The 23,009-nt window shown below is 43.4% G+C and overlaps 4 protein-coding genes across 4 annotated transcripts; all 4 read left to right on the forward strand.

Annotated features, from left to right (window-relative positions):
• Positions 1–74: 74 nt before the first annotated feature.
• LOC129037309 (protocadherin beta-16) lies at positions 75–3,471 on the forward strand. The gene is given in 3 exon segments (XM_054489297.2): positions 75–2,618; positions 2,621–2,780; positions 2,782–3,471. Coding segments are annotated over 3 exon segments (2,319 nt in total). The 5' UTR covers positions 75–1,009; the 3' UTR covers positions 3,332–3,471.
• A 1,039-nt stretch (positions 3,472–4,510) lies between these two features.
• LOC129037304 (protocadherin beta-9) lies at positions 4,511–8,185 on the forward strand. Its single transcript, XM_054489291.2, has one exon. The coding sequence runs from the start codon at positions 5,754–5,756 to the stop codon at positions 8,145–8,147; it is 2,394 nt and encodes a 797-aa protein (XP_054345266.1). The 5' UTR covers positions 4,511–5,753; the 3' UTR covers positions 8,148–8,185.
• A 1,589-nt stretch (positions 8,186–9,774) lies between these two features.
• On the forward strand, positions 9,775–14,019 carry PCDHB10 (protocadherin beta 10). Its single transcript, XM_054489289.2, has one exon. The coding sequence runs from the start codon at positions 10,931–10,933 to the stop codon at positions 13,325–13,327; it is 2,397 nt and encodes a 798-aa protein (XP_054345264.1). The 5' UTR covers positions 9,775–10,930; the 3' UTR covers positions 13,328–14,019.
• Positions 14,020–17,750: 3,731 nt separating this feature from the next.
• On the forward strand, positions 17,751–22,249 carry PCDHB11 (protocadherin beta 11). The gene has a single exon (XM_054489299.2). The coding sequence runs from the start codon at positions 18,107–18,109 to the stop codon at positions 20,498–20,500; it is 2,394 nt and encodes a 797-aa protein (XP_054345274.1). The 5' UTR covers positions 17,751–18,106; the 3' UTR covers positions 20,501–22,249.
• Positions 22,250–23,009: the final 760 nt, after the last annotated feature.

Genomic DNA, 23,009 nt, shown 5'->3' on the forward strand with positions numbered 1-23,009 from the left:
TTAACCTATAGTTGCATTTCTTGAATTTCTTATTCTCTTTCTTCAGTCTTTTTCGGTTAACCTACACACACACACACACACACACACATATATTTATAAGTGGGATGGGAGAAGGGGTACGGTGATAATTAAAAGAGGTAAGGTTTCTCTTGAGATGAAAATGTTCCCAAATTGTGATGGCGGATGCACACCTCTGAATATATTAAAAGCCTTTGAAATGAAAAAAGGGTGGGGGGAATCCAAAAGTGTAGCAGACCCAACCTTGAGATTTGCTTGTTTCTGAATGAATTTTCCAATAACTTGAAAGTTGTAAAAACTCACAGTTCTCAGGGTTAGGTGTCAGAAAGAAAAGGAAGTAATTTATTCTTTAATAAAGCGATTGTTAAATACTCTTTAGAACTACCACTGATTGCAATTTTGCAGTGTCTACTCATAGTGTCTATATAGGTACCATGAAAAAGATGTACTTGTGAAATTGTTCTCATGTTACTTCAGAAACATTTTGCTTCTAAGTGTATATTCTATCTCTGGTTAAATGTTCATTGAATTTTATTTAATCATTAATCTCAACAGCATTAAACAGTCAATAACATAAATGACAGTCTTCTCTTTGTACTCCTCCATGTACAACATCACAGAGCTCCATCTGTATACACGAAAGTCACATGAAAATAGAACTCAGTGTTTTATATTACATAGTCTATTCAGTACATTTAGAAGTATTTTGCCTCCAATATTAAACCAGAATAAAAGACTCAGTGAGAACGCGTGGTGGCGCTGCAGGTTAAGATGACGGAAAATAGAATTGCCCACGCAGCTCCAGGATCCAGCAAACCGTTTCCCAAAGCCTGGAAGCAAAAGAATAGCTGAGCCAGAGCAGACTCAAGTGTGAAACCTCTTTAAGACACTTTTGGGCTGCTTGGTTCTGACATTCTGGACTGCAAAACCGTACTACTAGGATCCTGGGGATACATGACGCTTCTGTGAACCAACTTTTCAAGAAAAAGCAATGGAGATTGGATGGATGCACAATCGGAGACAAAGGCAAGTCCTCGTTTTCTTTGTTTTGCTGAGCTTGTCTGGGGCGGGCGCCGAGTTGGGGTCCTATTCCGCAGTGGAAGAAACGGAGAGAGGCTCTTTTGTGGCAAATCTAGGAAAAGACCTGGGGTTGGGGTTGACAGAGATGTCCACCCGCAAGGCCAGGATCATTTCCCAGGGGAACAAACAGCATTTGCAGCTCAAGGTTCAAACTGGGGATTTGCTCATAAATGAGAAGCTAGATCGAGAGGAGCTATGCGGTCCCACTGAGCCTTGCATACTACATTTCCAAGTGTTAATGGAAAAACCTTTAGAAATATTTCAGGCTGAACTGAGAGTGATAGATATAAATGACCATTCTCCCATGTTCACTGAAAAGGAAATGATTCTAAAAATACCGGAAAACAGTCCTCTAGGAACTCAGTACCCACTGTATCATGCTTTGGACTTGGATGTAGGAAGCAATAATGTTCAAAACTATAAAATCAGCCCAAATTCCCATTTTGGGGTTCTAACCAGAGAACGCAATGATGGCAGGAAATACCCTGAGCTAGTGTTGGGTAAAGAGCTGGATCGGGAGGAAGAGCCTCAACTAAGACTAACCCTGACAGCACTGGATGGCGGCTCTCCACCACGATCTGGAGCTGCTCAGGTCAGCATTGAAGTGGTGGACATCAGTGATAACGCTCCTGAGTTTGAGCAGCCCATCTACAAAGTGCAGATTCCAGAGAACAACCCCCTTGGCTCCCTGGTTGCCACCGTCTCCGCCAGGGATTTAGACAGCGGAGCCAATGGAAAAATATCATACACACTCTTTCAGCCTTCGGAGGATATTAGTAAAACTTTGGAGGTAAATCCTATGACAGGGGAAATTCGACTGAGAAAACAAGTAGATTTCGAAACGGTTACGTCTTATGAAGTGGACATCAAAGCCACAGATGGGGGAGGTCTTTCAGGAAAGTGCACTCTTCTCCTGCAAGTGGTGGATGTGAATGACAATCCCCCACAGGTGACCATGTCTGCACTCACCAGCCCCATCCCAGAGAACTCGCCTGAGATAGTAGTTGCTGTTTTCAGCGTTTCAGATCCTGACTCCGGAAACAATGGGAAGACGATTTCCTCCATCCAGGAAGACCTTCCCTTTCTTCTAAAACCTTCAGTCAAGAACTTTTACACCTTGGTAACGGAGAGAGCACTCGACAGAGAAGCAAGAGCTGAATATAATATCACCCTCACCATCACAGATACGGGGACTCCAAGGCTGAAAACGGAGCACAACATAACAGTGCAGATATCAGATGTCAATGATAACGCCCCCGCTTTCACCCAAACCTCCTACACCCTGTTCGTCCGCGAGAACAACAGCCCCGCCCTGCACATCGGCAGCGTCAGCGCCACAGACAGAGACTCAGGCACCAACGCCCAGGTCACCTACTCGCTGCTGCCGTCCCAGGACCCGCACCTGCCCCTCGCCTCCCTTGTCTCCATCAACGCAGACAACGGCCACCTGTTCGCCCTCAGGTCTCTGGACTACGAGGCCCTGCAGGCGTTCGAGTTCCGCGTGGGCGCCACAGACCGCGGCTCCCCGCGCTGAGCAGCGAGGCGCTGGTGCGCGTGCTGGTGCTGGACGCCAACGACAACTCGCCCTTCGTGCTGTACCCGCTGCAGAACGGCTCTGCGCCCTGCACCGAGCTGGTGCCCCGGGCGGCCAAGCCGGGCTACCTGGTGACCAAGGTGGTGGCGCGACTCGGGCCAGAAAGCCTGGCTGTCGTACCAGCTGCTCAAGGCCACAGAGCCCGGGCTATTCGGCGTGTGGGCGCACAATGGCGAGGTGCGCACAGCCAGGCTGCTGAGCGAGCGCGACGCGGCCAAGCACAGGCTGGTGGTGCTGGTCAAGGACAATGGGGAGCCTCCGCGCTCGGCCACCGCCACGCTGTACGTGCTCCTGGTGGACGGCTTCTCCCAGCCCTACCTGCCTCTCCCGGAGGCGGCCCCAGCCCAGGCCCAGGCCGACTCGCTCACCGTCTACCTGGTGGTGGCGTTGTCCTCGGTGTCTTCACTCTTCCTCTTTTCGGTGCTCCTGTTCGTGGCGGTGCGGCTGTGCAGGAGGAGCAGGGCGGCCTCAGTGGGCCGCTGCTCTGTGCCCGAGGGTCCCTTTCCAGGGCATCTGGTGGACGTGAGCGGCACCGGGACCCTGTCCCAGAGCTACCAATACGAGGTGTGTCTGACAGGAGGCTCAGAAACAAGAGAGTTCAAGCTCCTGAAGCCGATTATCCCCAACTTCTCTCCTTAGGGCACTAGGAAAGAAATAGATTAAAATTCCACCCTTCACAATAGCTTTGGATTTAATTATTGATAGGAACCCATTTGATAAATTTCTTAACTTCTTATGATTGTCTTGTTGATTAAATTGTTCATGCTCACCACCACCAATAAGGTATTTTTCTCTGGTTGTTAGTTCAAATTATATTGTTAATTCCAGTTTTCCTTTTCCTTATATTTACCCCAAAGAGGTGTTGCATATAGAATCCCAATTAACAAAATAGACTTTATTTTCATAGTTGATGTCATTTAAAATTTTTCCGTCTTTATATTTTATTTACTTCCTATTCATTTTTTGCTCCATTTTTCATGTTAGTTCTCAGTTTCCTAGAACCTCAATTATTAAAATAACCTATTGCATGTATTAGGCATATTTCTTATGTCACATTTCTTTTGTTTATTTTCCTTTCAAAATTGGTATTCTTGTTGGGTTCAAGCTCAATTTTCATTATAATACTTTTCTTAAAGTTTCTTTCTTTCTTTCTTTCTTTTTTTTTTTTTTTGAGACAGGGTCTTACTCTGTCACCCAGGCTGGAGTGCAGTGGCACGATCTTGGCTCACTGCCACCTCCGCCTCTTGGGCTCAAGGGATCCTTCCACCTCAGCCTGCCAAGTAGCTTGGGCTATAGGTGCGTGCCACCATGCCTGGCTAATCTTTTGCAGAGATGGGATTTTGCCAAGTTGCCCAGGCTGATCTTGAACTCCTGGGCTCAAGCCATCCTCCCTCCTCAGCCTCCCAAAATTCTGGGATTACAGGCATAAGCCAATGTGTCCATCCAAAGTTTTATTTATTAATTTTTTTGAGACAGAGTCTCGTAAAGTTACCTTTAAAAAAAAAAGTTCTATTTTCCCTGTATTGATATCTCCTTAAATAAAATATAATATTCCTATTGTAAGTGATATGAGAAATCTTTAACCAGCCTTATCTAAAAATAAAAAGAGAAGCCATTGTAAGACATTCAGTATATGTAAATGTGTTTGTGTTTGTAGACAAAAGGCAAAGATATTATGTAAAAATATTTAATAATTTATTCTTTCTATTACTGAATTAAAAAATCAGAGGTCCCTGTTATATTTTTAATGGCTAACAACTCAATCTCATTCAGTTGGAAAAAAAACTTATCAAGGAGACATTTACATGGTTTGGCTTTTATACTCATCATAGTATACATTTGCGGTATCTAGCCCTTTCTCTGTAAAACATCCCTATGTTTAATCTGTATTTCTTGCTTATTATGTGAAAAGTTGAGCTTCTTTCTAGATATTAGGCCTTTGAATTAAATTCTATGTGAGTCAGATTTAATAGTTTGTTTTGACTTTCAATAGTATTAGGATAGGTGTTAGTTTGATCTGTTCTTTACCTCCCCTTAATTGGTTCAGAGAAATTAGGGCCTACTAGATTTCCATTAAAAGGGACCTGAAAATAAAGGTCAGTCCCTTCTTTAATTCTGCAAGTTACTTTAAAGCTAATCTAAGAAAAAAAGAAACAAATTGCAAAGTATGAGTAAATTAGGAAAACAATTTTCAAATAGCAGAGATCGAAAGGCACTGAATATTGTTTCATGTCCTACTCACTAGTTTATTTATGCATGCCTTAATATAGCAAGCATTTAATGAGTGGCTAATTTGCCAACCAAAGATGACAAAGACATAGTTGTTCGCAAGTAGTTTACACATTGATGAAGGGGAAAACTGGCCTGAAACAAGAAGCAATAATATTTATAGAGTAAGCATAATTGTATGCATAAGTTTTAGAGAAGCACAGTGGAGAGACAGCCTAAATGCTTGGTTCTGGCCTACAGAGCGGTGATTCTAGTTAGGCAATCTGAGATCTTGAAGAAATTTGTTGAAGAAGATGTGAAACAAGTTTTTTGTTGTTGTTAATTTTTGGCATTCCTATGCCCAAAGTTTTTGAGAAAGTGAAATTGATTATTTTGGTGGTTCCAGAAGGCACCCACAATTTTCCCTTTGTTTGCATAAGAGTTGTGTCAGAGGCAAAAGGCCTAGTACACAGCTAAATCTAACACAGAGTTGAACAGGGTTACTGCTAGAAACATTTTTTCAACTGTTCAATTTTTAACTTTTCTCATGAAGGAATGAAGAATTTTTATATAAACACAAAAATTGGGCACAGCCATTTGACTGTGTTGGAAGCCACAAGGTGGCGCTGCAGACTAAAGAGATGGAGGAACAAAATTGACCAGAATGCTACGGAAGTCCTTAACAAAAAGGAAATATTGAGACAGATGGGCTGAGAAGAAGAGCTGTCGAGCCCCTGATTGGGAAAGGAAAAATTAAAAACCCTAGATCTGTGGTACACATAAGTCTGGGTTTGCGATTGCTATTTGTGCTGGGGCAGTGTGATTGAGACTGACATTGAGGAAAGAAGCAGCAATGAAGACCAGGGGGTTCAGCTTCCCAAGACAAAGGCAAGTCCTGTTTCTTTTTCTTTTTTGGGGAGTGTCCTTGGCAGGTTCTGGGTTTGGACGTTATTCGGTGACTGAGGAAACAGAGAAAGGATCCTTTGTGGTGAATCTGGCAAAGGATCTGGGACTAGCAGAGGGGGAGCTGGCTGCAAGGGGAACCAGGGTGGTTTCCGATGATAACAAACAATACCTGCTCCTGGATTCATACACTGGGAATTTGCTCACAAATGAGAAATTGGACCGAGAGAAGCTGTGTGGCCCCAAAGAGCCCTGTATGCTGTATTTCCAAATTTTAATGGATGATCCCTTTCAGATTTACCGGGCTGAGCTGAGAGTCAGGGATATAAATGATCACTCGCCAGTGTTTCGGGACAAAGAGATGGTCTTAAAAATATCAGAAAATACAGCTGAAGGGACAGCATTTCGACTAGAAAGAGCACAGGATCCAGATGGAGGTCATAACAGTATCCAAAACTACACGATCAGCCCCAACTCTTTTTTCCATATTAAAATTAGTGGCAGTGATGAAGGCATGATATATCCAGAGCTAGTGTTGGACAAAGCACTAGATCGGGAGGAGCAGGGAGAGCTCAGCTTAACTCTCACAGCGCTGGATGGTGGGTCTCCATCCAGATCTGGGACCTCCACTCTACGAATTGTGGTCTTGGATGTCAATGACAATGCCCCACAGTTTGCCCAGGCTCTATATGAGACCCAGGCTCCAGAAAACAGTCCAGTAGGGTCCCCTATTGTTAAAGTGTCTGCAGGAGATGTAGACTCAGGAGTCAATGCAGAAGTATCCTATTCATTTTTTGATGCTTCTGAAGATATTTTAACAACCTTTCAAATCAATCCTTTTTCTGGGGAAATCTTTCTCAGAGAATTGCTTGATTATGAGTTAGTAAATTCTTACAAAATAAATATACAGGCAATGGACGGTGGAGGCCTTTCTGCAAGATGTACAGTTTTGATGAAAGTCTTAGATACCAATGACAATCCTCCTGAACTGATCATATCATCACTTTCCAACTCTGTTGCTGAAAACTCTCCTGGGATAGTATTGGCTGTTTTTAAGATTAAAGACAGAGACTCCGGAGAAAACGGAAAGACAATTTGCTATGTTCAAGATAATCTGCCTTTTTTTCTGAAACCGTCTGTTGACAATTTTTACATCCTAATGACTGAAGGTGCACTGGACAGAGAGAGCAAAGCTGAGTACAACATCACCATCACCGTCACTGATTTGGGGACACCCAGGCTGAAAACCGAGTACAACATAACCCTGCAGGTCTGCGACGTCAATGACAACGCCCCCGCCTTCACCCAAACCTCCTACACCCTGTTCGTCCGCGAGAACAACAGCCCCGCCCTGCACATCGGCAGCGTCAGCGCCACAGACAGAGACTCAGGCACCAACGCCCAGGTCACCTACTCGCTGCTGCCGTCCCAGGACCCGCACCTGCCTCTCGCCTCCCTGGTCTCCATCAACGCAGACAACGGCCACCTGTTTGCCCTCAGGTCTCTGGACTACGAGGCCCTGCAGGAGTTCGAGTTCCGCGTGGGAGCCAGAGACCGCGGCTCCCCGGCGCTGAGCAGCGAGGCGCTGGTGCGCGTGCTGGTGCTGGACGCCAACGACAACTCGCCCTTGGTGCTGTACCCGCTGCAGAACGCCTCCGCGCCTTGCACCGAGCTGGTGCCCCGGGCGGCCGAGCCGGGCTATCTGGTGACCAAGGTGGTGGCCGTGGACGGCGACTCGGGCCAGAACGCTTGGCTGTCGTACCAGTTGCTCAAGACCACGGAGCCCGGGCTGTTCAGCGTGTGGGCGCACAATGGCGAGGTGCGCACCGCCAGGCTGCTGAGCGAGCGCGACGCGGCCAAGCACAGGCTGGTGGTGCTGGTCAAGGACAATGGCGAGCCTCCGCGCTCGGCCACCGCCACGCTGCACGTGCTCCTGGTGGACGGCTTCTCTCAGCCCTACCTGCCTCTCCCGGAGGCGGCCCCGACCCAGGCCCAGGCCGACTTGCTCACCGTCTACCTGGTGGTGGCATTGGCCTCGGTGTCGTCGCTCTTCCTCCTCTCTGTGGTCCTGTTCGTGGCGGTGCGGCTGTGCAGGAGGAGCAGGGCGGCCTCAGTGGGTCGCTGCTCGGTGCCCGAGGGTCCTTTTCCAGGGCATCTGGTGGACGTGAGCGGCACCGGGACCCTGTTCCAGAGCTACCAATACGAGGCGTGTCTGACTGGAGGTTCAGAGACTGGCGAGTTCAAGTTCTTGAAGCCGATTACCCCCCACCTCCCGCCCCAAAGCGGTGGGAAAGAAATAGAGGAAAATTCTACTCTCCACAATAGCTTTGGATTTAATTATTGAAAAGAACCCATTTAATAAAGACATTTACTTCTTTAATATATTCTTGTTGGCTAACTAAATTGTGTATGCCCACCACAAAGAAGGTACTATTTTTTGTTTGATTCATCTTCAACTTTGCGTATTATGCTTAACTTCACAAGTTAACTTTTTCTTATTTTGTGTCCTGATGAGGCATTTCTTACTAGAATCCCATGAGTGAAATAGAATATTTTTCAAAGTTGATATCATTTAAAAAAATTTTGCTCGTTTTAAATGTCCTTATTGACTTTAAATTCATTGCCTCTACATTATTCATTAGTTCTCCTTTTCCTAAAACTTTGTACTTGTTAAAATAATCTGCTGCATGTAATATGTGCTTTTACTATTTGATATTTCTTCTATTTTTCTTTTGAAGCCGGTGTTCTTATTGGTTTGCCATCCTTGTCCATTACAACTGTTTTTTTTGTTTTTTGGTTTGTTTTTTTTTTTTTTTTTTTTTTTTTTTTTTGAGACGGAGTCTCGCTCTGTCGCCCAGGCTGGAGTGCAGTGGTGCGATCTCGGCTTACTGCAACCTCCGCCTCCCAGGTTCAAGCGATTCTCCTGCCTCAGCCTCCAGAGTATCTGGGACTACAGTTGCATGTCACCACGTCCGGCTAATTTTTGTATTTTCAGTAGAGATGGGTTTCACCATGGTGGCCAGGATGGTCTATCTCTTGACCTCGTGATCCACCCCGCTCAGCCTCCCAAATTGCTGGGATTACAGGCGTGAGCCACCGCACCCAGCCTACAATAATTTTCTTAAACTTTACCTTTTATTTTAAAGTTCTACTTTCCCGGCATTGATAGTTCCCTATTTGAAATATAGTGTTTCTATTGTAAGCGATATGATAAATAAACCTCTAATTAGCCTTAGAAGAAAAGCCACTGCAAGATATTGAGCCTGTGCAAATGGGCTTTAGTTTGGAAACCTATATATATATATATATAAACACCAATCAGAGGTTCCTGAGATTCCTGTTAAATTTTTAATGGCTAATAGCCCAGTGCCATCCAGTTGAAAAAACAATAGCAATCACAAAGTAGAGGTTTATATTGTGCAGCTTTTATATTCAACTATTAGAGAGTGTTATTGGTAGTGTCTAGACTTTTCCTCCACGACATTCCTTGACTTAATCTATTTACCTGCCTATTATAGAAAAAATAGAGCTTCTTTCTAGATATAAGGTCTTTGAGGCAGGGCTCAGTGGCTCATGCCTGTAATCCCAGCACTTTGGGAGGCCGAGGCGGGCAGATTACCTGAGGTCGCAAGTTCGAGACCAGTCTGACCAATATGAAGTAACCCCGTCTTTACTAAAAATACAAAATTAGCCAGGCATGGTGGCACATGCTTGTAATCCCAGCTACTCGGGAGGCTGAGGCAGGAGAATCGCTTGAACCCAGGAGGTGGAAGTTGCATTGAGCCGAGATTGCACCATTGCACTCCAGCCTGGGCAACAAGAGCAAAATTCCGTCAAAATAAAATAAAATATAAAATAATTTAAAAAGAACTTTGAATAAAATTCTATGAAAAAAGACACTATAATGCTGTTCTTAATTTTAATAGTGTTAAGATAGGTGTTAGTGTGGTCTATTCTTTACCTCCCTTTATTTGGTGCAGAGAAGTTAGATCCTGTTAAATTTCAATTAAGAGGGGACCTTAAAATAAGGATCAATCTCTTATTTAACCCTGTAAGTTACTTTAAAGCTAATACAAGAAAAACAAAGACAAGTGAAAGTAAGGAAACTGAAATTGCAAAGAGTAAATGAAAGAAAAAAACTTTCAAGTGGTAGGAATTGAAAGGCACCCAAAAACGTTTCAGGTTCTACCCACCTGAGTTTATTTATGCATGTCATAATACAGGCAGTATTTATTGCTTGTCTGATTTGTCACTCACAGATGATTAGGACATAGTTCCTATCCTTAAGTAGCCCACACATTGAAGAAGAAATAGACTGGCATGAATTAAGAAGCAATAATATTTGTAGGGCAATCATAGTGGTAGACACAAGTTTTTATGAGAGAATAGAGAAGGGACAGCTTAAATGCATCATACAGGATTACAGAGTGATGATTCTCCTTAATCAGTGTGATGAGATTTTGAAGTTTGTTGAGGAAGGTGTGAAACAAATTTTCTTTGTCTGTTTTGGTGTTCTTATGCCCGATGTTTCTGGAAAAGTAAAATCTTCTGTTACTTTGGTGATCCCAGATGTCACCAACATTTTCCCTTTGGTTCTTGATATTGTATGAGAGTTGTGTCTGAGATGAAAGGACTAGTAGAGAGCTAAATTTAGCACAGTGAGGTGGACAGACTTACTGCTAGAAACATATTTTCAAGTGTTGCATTCTTAACTTTTCCAAAAAAGAATTGAAGAATCTCAACAATGTGACTATTTCTCTGTCTCAACATTAATTTTTACAAGACAAACGAAAATAAACATGAAAAATTTAAATGAGGCACTAAGGAAAATTGAATACACACACACAAATGGGTACAACTACTGAAATCTGGTGGAGGCCACACGGTGGCGCTGCAGGCTAAAGAGACGGTTTGGGAATTGCTCTGAGGATGCTATGCAAGTCACTAATAAAGGAAGACACGGATAGATGAACTTAAAAGAGAAGCTTTAGCTGCCAAAGATCGGGAACGGAAAAGGACAAAAAAGACCCCTGGGCTACACGGCGTAGGTGCAGGGTTTCCTACTGCTGTTCTTTTATGCTGGGAGCTGTGGCTGTAACCAACTAGGAAATAACGTATGCAGCAGCTATGGCAGTCAGAGAGTTGTGCTTCCCAAGACAAAGGCAAGTCCTGTTTCTTTTTCTTTTTGGGGGAGTGTCCTTGGCAGGTTCTGGGTTTGGACGTTATTCGGTGACTGAGGAAACAGAGAAAGGATCCTTTGTGGTGAATCTGGCAAAGGATCTGGGACTAGCAGAGGGGGAGCTGGCTGCAAGGGGAACCAGGGTGGTTTCCGATGATAACAAACAATACCTGCTCCTGGATTCATACACTGGGAATTTGCTCACAAATGAGAAATTGGACCGAGAGAAGCTGTGTGGCCCCAAAGAGCCCTGTATGCTGTATTTCCAAATTTTAATGGATGATCCCTTTCAGATTTACCGGGCTGAGCTGAGAGTCACGGATATAAATGATCACTCGCCAGTATTTCAGGACAAAGAAACAGTCTTAAAAATATCAGAAAATACAGCTGAAGGGACAGCATTTCGACTAGAAAGAGCACAGGATCCAGATGGAGGTCATAACAGTATCCAAAACTACACGATCAGCCCCAACTCTTTTTTCCATATTAATATTAATGGCAGTGATGAAGGCATGATATATCCAGAGCTAGTGTTGGACAAAGCACTAGATCGGGAGGAGCAGGGAGAGCTCAGCTTAACCCTCACAGCGCTGGATGGTGGGTCTCCATCCAGGTCTGGGACCTCTACTGTACGCATCGTTGTCTTGGACGTCAATGACAATGCCCCACAGTTTGCCCAGGCTCTGTATGAGACCCAGGCTCCAGAAAACAGCCCCATTGGGTTCCTTATTGTTAAGGTATCGGCAGAAGATGTAGACTCTGGAGTCAACGCAGAAGTATCCTATTCATTTTTTGATGCCTCAGAAAATATTCGAACAACTTTTCAAATCAATCCTTTTTCTGGGGAAATCTTTCTCAGAGAATTGCTTGATTATGAGTTAGTAAATTCTTACAAAATAAATATACAGGCAATGGACGGTGGAGGCCTTTCTGCAAGATGTAGGGTTTTAGTGGAAGTATTGGACACCAATGACAATCCCCCTGAACTGATCGTATCATCATTTTCCAACTCTGTTGCTGAGAATTCTCCTGAGACGGCACTGGCTGTTTTTAAGATTAATGACAGAGACTCTGGAGAAAATGGAAAGATGGTTTGCTACATTCAAGAGAATCTGCCATTCCTACTAAAACCTACTGTGGAGAATTTTTACATCCTAATGACAGAAGGCGCGCTGGACAGAGAGATCCAAGCCGAGTACAACATCACGATCACCGTCACTGACTTGGGGACACCCAGGCTGAAAACCGAGCACAACATAACCCTACTGGTCTCCGACGTCAATGACAACGCCCCCGCCTTCACCCAAACCTCCTACACCCTGTTCGTCCGCGAGAACAACAGCCCCGCCCTGCACATCGGCAGTGTCAGCGCCACAGACAGAGACTCAGGCACCAACGCCCAGGTCACCTACTCGCTGCTGCCGCCCCAAGACCTGCATCTGCCCCTCGCCTCCCTGGTCTCCATCAACGCAGACAACGGCCACCTGTTCGCCCTCAGGTCGCTGGACTACGAGGCCCTGCAGGAGTTCGAGTTCCGCGTGGGCGCTACAGACCGCGGCTCCCCCGCGCTGAGCAGCGAGGCGCTGGTGCGCGTGCTGGTGCTGGACGCCAACGACAACTCGCCCTTCGTGCTGTACCCGCTGCAGAACGGCTCCGCGCCCTGCACCGAGCTGGTGCCCCGGGCGGCCGAGCCGGGCTACCTGGTGACCAAGGTGGTGGCGGTGGACGGCGACTCGGGCCAGAACGCCTGGCTGTCGTACCAGCTGCTCAAGGCCACGGAGCCCGGGCTGTTCAGCGTGTGGGCGCACAATGGCGAGGTGCGCACCGCCAGGCTGCTGAGCGAGCGCGACACAGCCAAGCACAGGCTGGTGGTGCTGGTCAAGGACAACGGGGAGCCTCCGCGCTCGGCCACCGCCACGCTGCACGTGCTCCTGGCGGACGGCTTCTCTCAGCCCTACCTGCCTCTCCCGGAGGCGGCCCCGGCCCAGGCCCAGGCCGACTCGCTCACCGTCTACCTGGTAGTGGCGTTGGCCTCGGTGTCGTCGCTCTTCCTCTTCTCGGTGCTCCTGTTCGTGGCGGTGCGGCTGTGCAGGAGGAGCAGGGCGGCCTCAGTGGGCCGCTGCTCGGTGCCTGAAGGTCCTTTTCCAGGGCATCTGGTGGACGTGAGCGGCGCTGGGACCCTGTCCCAGAGCTACCAGTACGAGGTGTGTCTGACGGGAGGCCCCGGGACCAGTGAGTTCAAGTTCTTGAAACCAATTATTTCGGATATTCAGGCACAGGGCCCTGGGAGGAAGGGTGAAGAAAATTCCACCTTCCGGAATAGCTTTGGATTTAATATTCAGTAAAGTCTGTTTTTAGTTTCATGTACTTTTGGTGTGTTGCATAGCCATGTTTCTATTAGTTTACTTTTAAATCTCAAATTTAAGTTATTATGCAACTTCAAGCATTATTTCCAAGTAATATATCCCTGTGGTTTTACAATGTTTCATTTTTTTTTTGCATTAATAACAACTGGGTTTAATTTGATTAGTATTTTTTTCTAAATGATAGTGTTAAGGTTTTAATTCTTTCCAACTGCCCAAGGAATTAATTACTGTTATATCTCATTACAAAAATCTGAGGTTTTGATTCATTTCAGAGCTTGCATCTCATGATTCTAATCTCTTCTGTCTATAGTGTACTTGCTCTATTTAAGAAGGCATATCTACATTTCCAAACTCATTCTAACATTCTATATATTCGTGTTTGAAAACCATGTCATTTATTTCTACATCATGTATTTAAAAAGAAATATTTCGCTACTACTATGCTCATGACAAAATGAAACAAAGCATATTGTGTGCAATACTGAACATCAATAATACCGTTAGTTTATATACTTATTATTTTATCTTTAAGCATGCTACTTTCACTTGGCAAATATTTTCTTATGTTAACTTTTGCTGATGTATAAAACAGACTATGCCTTATAATTGAAATAAAATTATAATCTGCATGAAAATGAATAAAAATAAAACATTTTGAAATTTGTGTTTGAGATTGCTGGAGATATTCATTTATACGTTGCAAATTTATTTTAAATACCAAATTTTTAATAAGCAAGAGGAACTAAAGGTTAGAATGAAAAACAAGTTTCATTAGTTTTTTATATTACTATATATAAAATATATACTATATAACTAACATTTTATAGTTTTTTAAATTAGCTGTTCTGCCAGTCCCTTACCACAGTGTGGTTTCTTCTTGAATTGATCTCAATATTTATAAATAATACATTTATAATACTATATCTTGATATTGTTTTGTATTTGAACCATTTCTTTCTATAATAGAAAAGCATTTAGCTTTATTTCCAAACTAACAAACATATACAAACATTGCAAATTCTTTTTCTCCTATTCTCCCAATATAGATGTCACAGTCTCTTAGTTAAATTAGTAGTTATTATCTATATTGCTACGTGCTTCAGGATATGCATTTGTATACTGTACTATAATTACATTTCCATACTCGAAAAGTATGGTTCCTAGAGTTCATAATTGTTATTTCATACTTGCATTGTTTTCTATGTACCTCTATTGTTTTTTTCCATATCTTTCATTTGAATGTATTTTCTCCTTAAAAATATTCCAATTTTTAAGATACTATGTCAATGACATTTATTTTCAGAAGCTTTTTCATCCTGAGTTTCCTCTGTTTCATTTAGACTGGTTAATCTATAGACTGTTACCCTGGGACTTTTTCCCTTCAATACTTTCCTGTATGAGTCTACTTTACAAGGTCCAGTATACACTTCTTTCTTAGTTTACTCTCTTATTCAGCTGGCACACATCTCTCAAGACCTTCATATAAATGAATGCAGAAGAGATTTTTAAAAAATTGTCTCCTTACATTGTGAAGACATCATTTTTGTTTGTTTTCATTTGCTTGATAGTTTGATTGGGTATAAAATTCTAGTTTGAAAATAATTTTCCCTCAGATTTTGAAAGCTGAAGCTGTTTCTTTTACTCATTGCGTGTCGAGTTTCTTCAGAAGACTGACTTGATTTTGATTCCACCTCTCTTTGTGTCCTTCTCTCTTACCTCCTTCCCTGGAAGCATTGAAAAACTTTTTCCTGGTAATCTGAAAAGACCTTAATACAGGCATCTTATTTATTAATCTGGCCATGCAGGCATACCCTGTTAACATATAGACTCTTACTGTAAGTTCCGAGAAATTTTCTTGTTATGTTTTAGTAATAATTTATCCATTGAGTTTTCTACAGTCTCACTTTAACCAGAATCTCATTAAATATTGAGATTATTTTTTTTTCTTCTTTTCCATCTCTTGTTCTACTTATTAGACAATTTATTTAATCATCCAATCTTCATATGTAAGTTTTTCTTTTTGGATAGCAAATATTTATTTTTAAGAGCTCTTTTGGTTTTTCATAACATCCTATTACAAATTTGCAAATGTAAATCTTCTTTCATCTATAATTAATCTATTTATTCTTTAAAAATGCATTATATAGTAAGAGTTATTATTATACCTATTTTAAACTTGCAAGTGAATCAAAGGGAAGTTAAGAATTTGCCTAAGGCTATATAGCTAGTAAGGGGCACTTAAGCCCTAAGCTATTCTTTGTCTTCCAGATATACTTACTTGATAGGGTTACTGTTAACATCAACTAGGTAAATACATATGAGGCACTAGAATAATGAACTTAGAATAAGTCAATAAGTGTTAGCTCTTATTACCTTTTGTTTCTCTGGAGATATTAATCAGACACTTTAAAAGGCTTTCTTTTGTTTTCTGAATTATATCTATTCCCTCCTGTTGTTTTTGTGTGTGGCGGTAGTATTACAGTTTTGGCCTTTCTGTTTCATGTTGTAGGCATTTTCTCAAATGTCTTGTTATCTTTGGCTGTCTTATTATATATAGGAATGATGACACAGCAAATGCTGACAGTCAACCCTTCATGGGTATTGATGACAGGGCTTCACTTTAATGTAACCATGCTAGTATAGAGCTACTACCTTGGGAAACCCCCACATATCAGTACATGTAAGTCTTTATCTGCACCTTTCATATTCCCCAGGGTAGAATTCTACAATATTCAATGTTTTGGGGTGCAATGGGGAAGATGTCAGGCATATATCTTGTGTCCTACAATCTGAGAGTATCATGGCTAGGAGCTCACTATACAGAAGGCAGTGTTTTGCCTAATCTCCCTATCTTTAGTTTCTTTCACTCAGCTCTGCCTGAGGTTTCCAAGACTGGAGATAGTATAATTTCTCCAGAATATAATCTAATTTCTCCAGAGTATAAGCTTTCCATTCTCTGGCTCTCAGTTATTTTCTTGTCTCTGTATGATGGGGAAAATACCAGAGAATTCAACTATCCTATATACATACTTTCAACTAATAACTTCTTTTTTAAGCCCTTACTTGACTTCAGCCTTCTTATACACCTGGTTCCTCCAAGTCTGGTACCTACTAGGATTATGTAGGGAAAACCCAGTAGTTTATTTTTAGTATCTCCAATGCAGGAACTTTATTTTAGACATTTCTTGGAACTATTGTCAATTGCTCTTTCATCTGCTTTCTATCATCAAATAATTTGTGTATTTACTTATGTATTCTTAGTCTTTGTGAATTCATACCTTTTATTACTTTTCTGTCATTTTAGAGGGGGGTTAAGAAGAAGGAAGGATAATTGTATAGTCAACCCACATACTGTTCAATTTCTACTCTTCTGCACTGAAAACTTTTCAACCATGTATCTAGTTCACATTTTTATGAATGTAATTTGAAATTAGCATTTTTAAAAGCAATCTTCTTAGATGACCTCCATTCTTGAGAGTACTTTGAGATGTCTAACAGTGGATACCATTGGTAGTTTCCAAGTACCTATTCCAACTATCTCCCTCATTATGTAGCAGCCATGCACTTTGGCTAGGACTGAAACCACCTCAAGTTTAAGGGGCAATCTCTGACTGGATTAAAACAAAGGGTCAAAGATGGAGTCTTTAGATTCTGGGACTATAATCTCTACCTTTAATCCTATATGTCTTGAGACACTGATTTCTTCAGTAACAGGCTGAAGTGCTCTCAGTTGGTCTAATCAGAATGAAGGCTAAGATTTTGTTCTATTATTGAGGAAGAAAATATCTCTCATTCTGTCTTCTTGAGCTGAAAACAAAGCAGATAGCCATAGATGTTGCTGGAATAAATCTTGGGAAACTGAAGGAGGCCAGTCTTAGAAATAAGCCTGCTTTAAATGAAACTAACATGCTTGTGCTTGTGTACTTATTATTTTTTGAGAAGCTGGAACTAAATCAAGGATTCTCATAATGTGTTCTACTGCCAATATCTTACTTTACTTTCTAGCAGTTCACAATTCCTTGCTACCAAGGAAATCTATATGAATGCCTTCTTATGCTATCATAGCTGTCAAAGTATGTCCCATCTCATGGTTAATCCAGTTTCATATCCTCTGAGAGGACTTCTAAAATGACCCAGGTGTACTTTGCCTTTTCATTACCACCTAAGGAAAGTCAAGTAGTGATAGAATTTTGTACAGCTTAAAAATATTATTGTTGTTTTATGTTTCCAATCTTCTCAGAAAGATTACAAACCACTGGGAGCCAAGAATCACATCTTGTATTTCTGTATTCACCACAACTAAGCACGTTTGGTTGTGTGGAGAAGGGGGAAAGATAAATGCTTTAAGATGAACATTAACAGCATATCAAACTAAAGAGAATATGAAATAATTATTACAGAACGTGCAATATATTTGTAATCACTTGAACACAATGAATAAAACAATATTTTTTTCCGGAGGACATGTAAGTGAATGGAATTTAGGTAGCTTTCACCAAACTGTGAAAATCTATGGAGACACTTGGTGGCGCTGCAGGATAACATCGTGAAAAATATATTTACTGGATGGCGTTGTGAACACTGATATCCAGTGCACACAGAGAATCAGAAGACAGAAAGAACAAGCCTTCAAGAGGGAGACCTAGAAGCCATTCAACAGGGTTAAAATCCTTAGACCACAGAGGATTTGGTGGACAAGTCAGAGACACGTTCCCCAGAGCTGAAGCCTTTCTTCAAGAAGCCTGCAAGAAAGGAGCTATGGAGAACGGAAGGGCATGCACTCAGCAGATAAGGCAAGTCCTGCTTCTCTTTGTTTTGCTGGGAATGACTCAGGCGGGCTCTGAAACCTGGAGATTTTCCGTGGCAGAGGAAATGCAGAGCGGGAGTTTTGTAGGCAATCTGGCAAAGGACCTGGGGCTGAAGGTGAGAGAACTGTCCTCACGGGGGGCTCAGGTGGTCTCTAATGATAAGAAACAGCGTTTGCAGCTGGACATCAACACGGCGGATTTGCTCTTAAGTGAAACACTAGACAGGGAGGAGCTCTGCGGTTTCATCGAGCCTTGCGTGCTACATTTCCAGGTGTTAATGCAAAACCCCACGCAGTTTTTACAAATTCAGCTTCAGGTCAGGGATATAAATGATCACTCTCCCATCTTCTTGGAAAAACAAATGCTCCTAGAAATCCCAGAAAACAGTCCTGTTGGTGCTGTGTTCTTACTAGAAAGTGCGAAGGATTTAGATGTAGGAATCAATGCTGTAAAAAGCTACACAATAAGCCCCAACTCTCATTTTCACATTAAAATGAGAGTCAATCCAGACAACAGGAAATACCCCGAGTTAGTTCTGGACAAGGCGCTGGATTATGAAGAGCGCCCGGAGCTCAGTTTCGTCCTCACTGCTCTGGATGGCGGGTCCCCTCCCAGGTCTGGAACTGCCTTGGTCAAAGTGGTGGTTGTGGACACTAATGACAACTCCCCTGAATTTGAGCAAGCTTTTTATGAGGTGAAGTTTCCGGAGAATAGCATCCTTGGCTCGCTGGTTTTGACGGTCTCAGCTAGGGATTTAGACTCTGGAACAAATGGTGAAATATGCTATACCTTATCCCATGCCTCAGAAGATATTCGCAAGACATTTGAAATTAATCAAAAGTCTGGAGAAATTACTTTAACAGCACCTCTGGATTTTGAAACGATTGAGTCGTACTCAATAATCATTCAAGCCACAGATGGGGGAGGACTTTTTGGAAAATCTACAGTCAGAATTCAGGTGATAGATGTAAATGACAATGCTCCTGAAATCACTGTGTCATCGATTACCAGTCCAATCCCAGAAAATACGCCAGAGACTGTGGTTATGATTTTTAGTATCCAAGATATAGACTCTGGGGACAACGGAAGAATTGTTTGTTCCATTCCGGAAGACCTCCCATTCGTGCTAAAATCTTCAGTTGAGAATTACTACACGTTGGAAACAGAGAGACCACTGGACAGAGAGAGCACAGCCGAATACAATATCACCATCACCGCCACTGACTTGGGGATACCCAGGCTGAAAACCGAGTACAACACAACTGTGTTGGTCTCCGACGTCAATGACAACTCCCCCACCTTCACCCAAACCTCCTACACCCTGTTCGTCCGCGAGAACAACAGCCCCGCCCTGCACATCGGCAGTGTCAGCGCCACAGACAGAGACTCAGGCACCAACGCCCAGGTCAACTACTCGCTACTCCCGCCCCAGGACCCGCACCTGCCCCTCGCCTCCCTCGTCTCCATCAACGCAGACAACGGCCACCTGTTTGCCCTCAGGTCACTGGACTACGAGGCCCTGCAGGCGTTCGAGTTCCGCGTGGGCGCCTCAGACCGCGGTTCCCCGGCGCTGAGCAGCGAGGCGCTGGTGCGCGTGCTGGTGCTGGACGCCAACGACAACTCGCCCTTCGTGCTGTACCCGCTGCAGAACGGCTCCGCGCCTTGCACCGAGCTGGTGCCCCGGGCGGCCGAGCCGGGCTACCTGGTGACCAAGGTGGTGGCGGTGGACGGCGACTCGGGCCAGAACGCCTGGTTGTCGTACCAGCTGCTCAAGGCCACGGAGCCCGGGCTGTTCAGTGTGTGGGCGCACAATGGCGAGGTGCGCATCGCCAGGCTGCTGAGCGAGCGCGACGCGGCCAAGCACAGGCTGGTGGTGCTGGTCAAGGACAATGGCGAGCCTCCGCGCTCGGCCACCGCCACGCTGCAAGTGCTCCTGGTGGACGGCTTCTCTCAGCCCTACCTGCCTCTCCCGGAGGCGGCCCCGGCCCACGCCCAGGCCGACTCGATCACCATCTCCTTGGTGGTGGCGTTGGCCTCGGTGTCGTCGCTCTTCCTCTTCTCGGTGCTCCTGTTCGTGGTGGTGCGGTTGTGCAGGAGGAGCAGGGCGGCCTCAGTGGGCCGCTTCTCGGTGCCCGAAGGCCCCTTTCCAGGGCATCTGGTGGACATGAGCGGCACCGGGACCCTATCCCAGAGCTACCAGTACGAGGTGTGTCTGACGGGAGGTTCCGGGACCAATGAATTCAAGTTCCTAAAACCGGTTGTCCCTAATATCCAGGCAGAAGGTCTTGGGAAGAATAGTGAAGAAAACCCCACCTTTCGAAATAGCTTCGGATTTAATTTTTAGTAAGAATGTTATTTACATTTTCATGTACTTTTTTTAGTTTTACGTAACCATATCAATATTATTTAGTTTTAAACTAGTTACTTTATTATGCAATACAACTAATTGTATTTTTAATTTTTTCTTTTCTCCCCCCACCTTTTTTTTTTTTTTTTTTTGAGACCGAGTCTCGTTCTGTCGCCCTGGCTGGAGTGCAATGGTGTGATCTCAGCTCACTGCAACCTCCGCCTCTCGGGTTCAAGCAATTCTCCTGCATCAGCCTCCTGAGTAGCTGGCATTACAGGCGCCCACCACCACGCCCGGCTAAATTTTTTTTTTTTTTTAATCTTTAGTAGAGACGGGGTTTCACCACGTTGGCCAGGCGGGTCTTAAACTCTTGACCTCATGATCCACCCGCCACGGCCTCCCAAAGTGCTGGAATTACAGGTGTGAGCCACCGCACCCGGCCTTTTTTTTTCTTTTTCTTTTTGATACAGAGTCTTAGTCACCCAGACTGGAGGTCAGTGGCAGAATCTCAGCTCACTGCAACCTCTGCCTCCTGGGCTCAAGAGATCAGCCCACCTCAGCCTCCAAGCAGCTGGGACTACAGGCTTGCGCCACCATGCCCGGCTACCTTTTGTATTTTTTGTAGAGACGGATCATCACCATATTTCTTAGGCTGGTCTTTAATTTCTGAGCTCAAGCGATGCACTCCCCTCAGCCTCCCAAAGTGCTGGGATTACAGGCGGCCAGGCCTATTTTCAATTTTCAAGTATTGCATATCATTGTGAATAACATTGTAAATCCTTTTTATATTAAGTAACAGGTAGTTAACCCATTTCTAATGAATAATTTTAAGGTTTTAATCCTTTCCAAGTGTACAATAATTTACTGATTATTATTTCTTATTCTAGAAAACAGACTTTGATTTTTCTCTTAGGTTTTTTTTGTTTTGTTTTTTGAAACGATGTTTCGCTCTTGTCGCCCAGGCTGGTGTGCAATGGTGTGATTTCGGCTCACTGCAATCTCTGCCTCCTGGGTTCAAGCGATTGTCCTGCCTCAGCCTCCCGAGTAGCTGGGATTACAGGTGCACCACCACACCCAGCTAATTTTGCATTTTTAGTAGAGACGGGGTTTCACCATGTTGGTCAGGCTGGTCTCTAACTCTTGATCTCAGTGATCCACCCGTCTCAGCCTCCCAAAAAGCTGGGATTACAGGCGTGAGCCACCACGCCCAGGCTTCCCTAGTATTTTTCACTGTCTGCATCCTATGATCTTAACCACCTGTGTATTGTAGTTTCTTCATGGGAGAAGTCATATCTGCCCTTCCAACCTTATTCTAACATTCTATTTATTCATTTAAAAAGCCACATCATCTAATTCTAAATCACAGCATTTAAAGAGAAACATTTCATTATTAATGTGCTCATGGTAAATTAAATATTATTTTGTGATCAATATTATACTTCAGTAATAACTTTGTGCTTGTATTATTTTCTTAAATACACTACACTTACTTGGCTAATATTTTTAATGCTTACTTTTGTGTGTATATATATATATAGAGAGAGAGTGAGCGATCATGGGTTATAATCCCAACAAAATGCAATAAACTGCATGAAAATAAATAGGAATATTAAAACATTTTGATAATTTTGAGATGAGAATATTGGTGGACTGTTGGAAAGATATTCACTTTTCCTTTTATTTTGTAAATTTATTTCATTTTTTTCAAATGTAAAAATCAAGATGAACTAAAGGTTGAAAGAAAAACAAGGCCTGGCTCAGTGACTTGGCTGGGTGGGTTAGATCACGCCTGTAATCTCAGCACTTTGGAAGGCTGAGGTGGGCGGGTCACCTGAGGTCGGGAGCTCAAGACCAGCCTGGCCAACACAGTGAAACCCCATCTACACTAAAAAATACAAGAAGTAGCTGGGTGTGGTGGTGCGTGCCTATAATCCTAGCTACTCAGGAGGCTGAGACAGGAGAATCACTTGAATCCAGGAGGCAGAGGTTGCAGTGAGCCAAGATCTTGCCACTGCACTCCAGCCTGAGTGACAGAGTGATACTCCATCTCAAAAAAAAAAAAAAAAAAAAAGAAAGAAAGAAAGAAAAGAAAAGAAAAGAACAATATTTTCTTTAATTTCCAGTCCCCTTCTATTGAGTGGCTTCTTCTAGAATTACCTCAATACTTGTAAATGATATGTTTTTGCTGTTAAATCTCGCTACTCTATTTTACATTTTAATCACTTCTTGCTATGTATTTTTTAAAAAAGATTTAACTTTCTTTCCAACTAATGTAAACCAATATAAGCACTGCACATTCCCTTTCTCCTATTCTCCCAATAAAATTGTTACAGTTTTTTTTTTTTTTGACATAATCTTACTCTGTCACCCAGGTTGGAGTACAGTGGTGTGATCTCAGCTCACTGTAACCTCTGCTTCCCAGGTTCAAGTGATTCTCCTGCCTCAGCCTCCCGAGTAGCTGGGATTACAGGCACCCACCACCACACCTGGCTAGTTTTGTAGTTTT

Source organism: Pongo pygmaeus, chromosome 4 (assembly GCF_028885625.2).
Source record: "Pongo pygmaeus isolate AG05252 chromosome 4, NHGRI_mPonPyg2-v2.0_pri, whole genome shotgun sequence".
NCBI lineage: Eukaryota > Metazoa > Chordata > Mammalia > Primates > Hominidae > Pongo > Pongo pygmaeus.

Excerpts from the sequence above, each read along its gene's own strand:
- LOC129037304 (XM_054489291.2), top strand. The coding sequence starts at position 5,754 with ATGAAGACCAGGGGGTTCAGCTTCCCAAGACAAAGGCAAGTCCTGTTT.
- PCDHB11 (XM_054489299.2), top strand. The coding sequence starts at position 18,107 with ATGGAGAACGGAAGGGCATGCACTCAGCAGATAAGGCAAGTCCTGCTT.
- PCDHB10 (XM_054489289.2), top strand. The coding sequence starts at position 10,931 with ATGGCAGTCAGAGAGTTGTGCTTCCCAAGACAAAGGCAAGTCCTGTTT.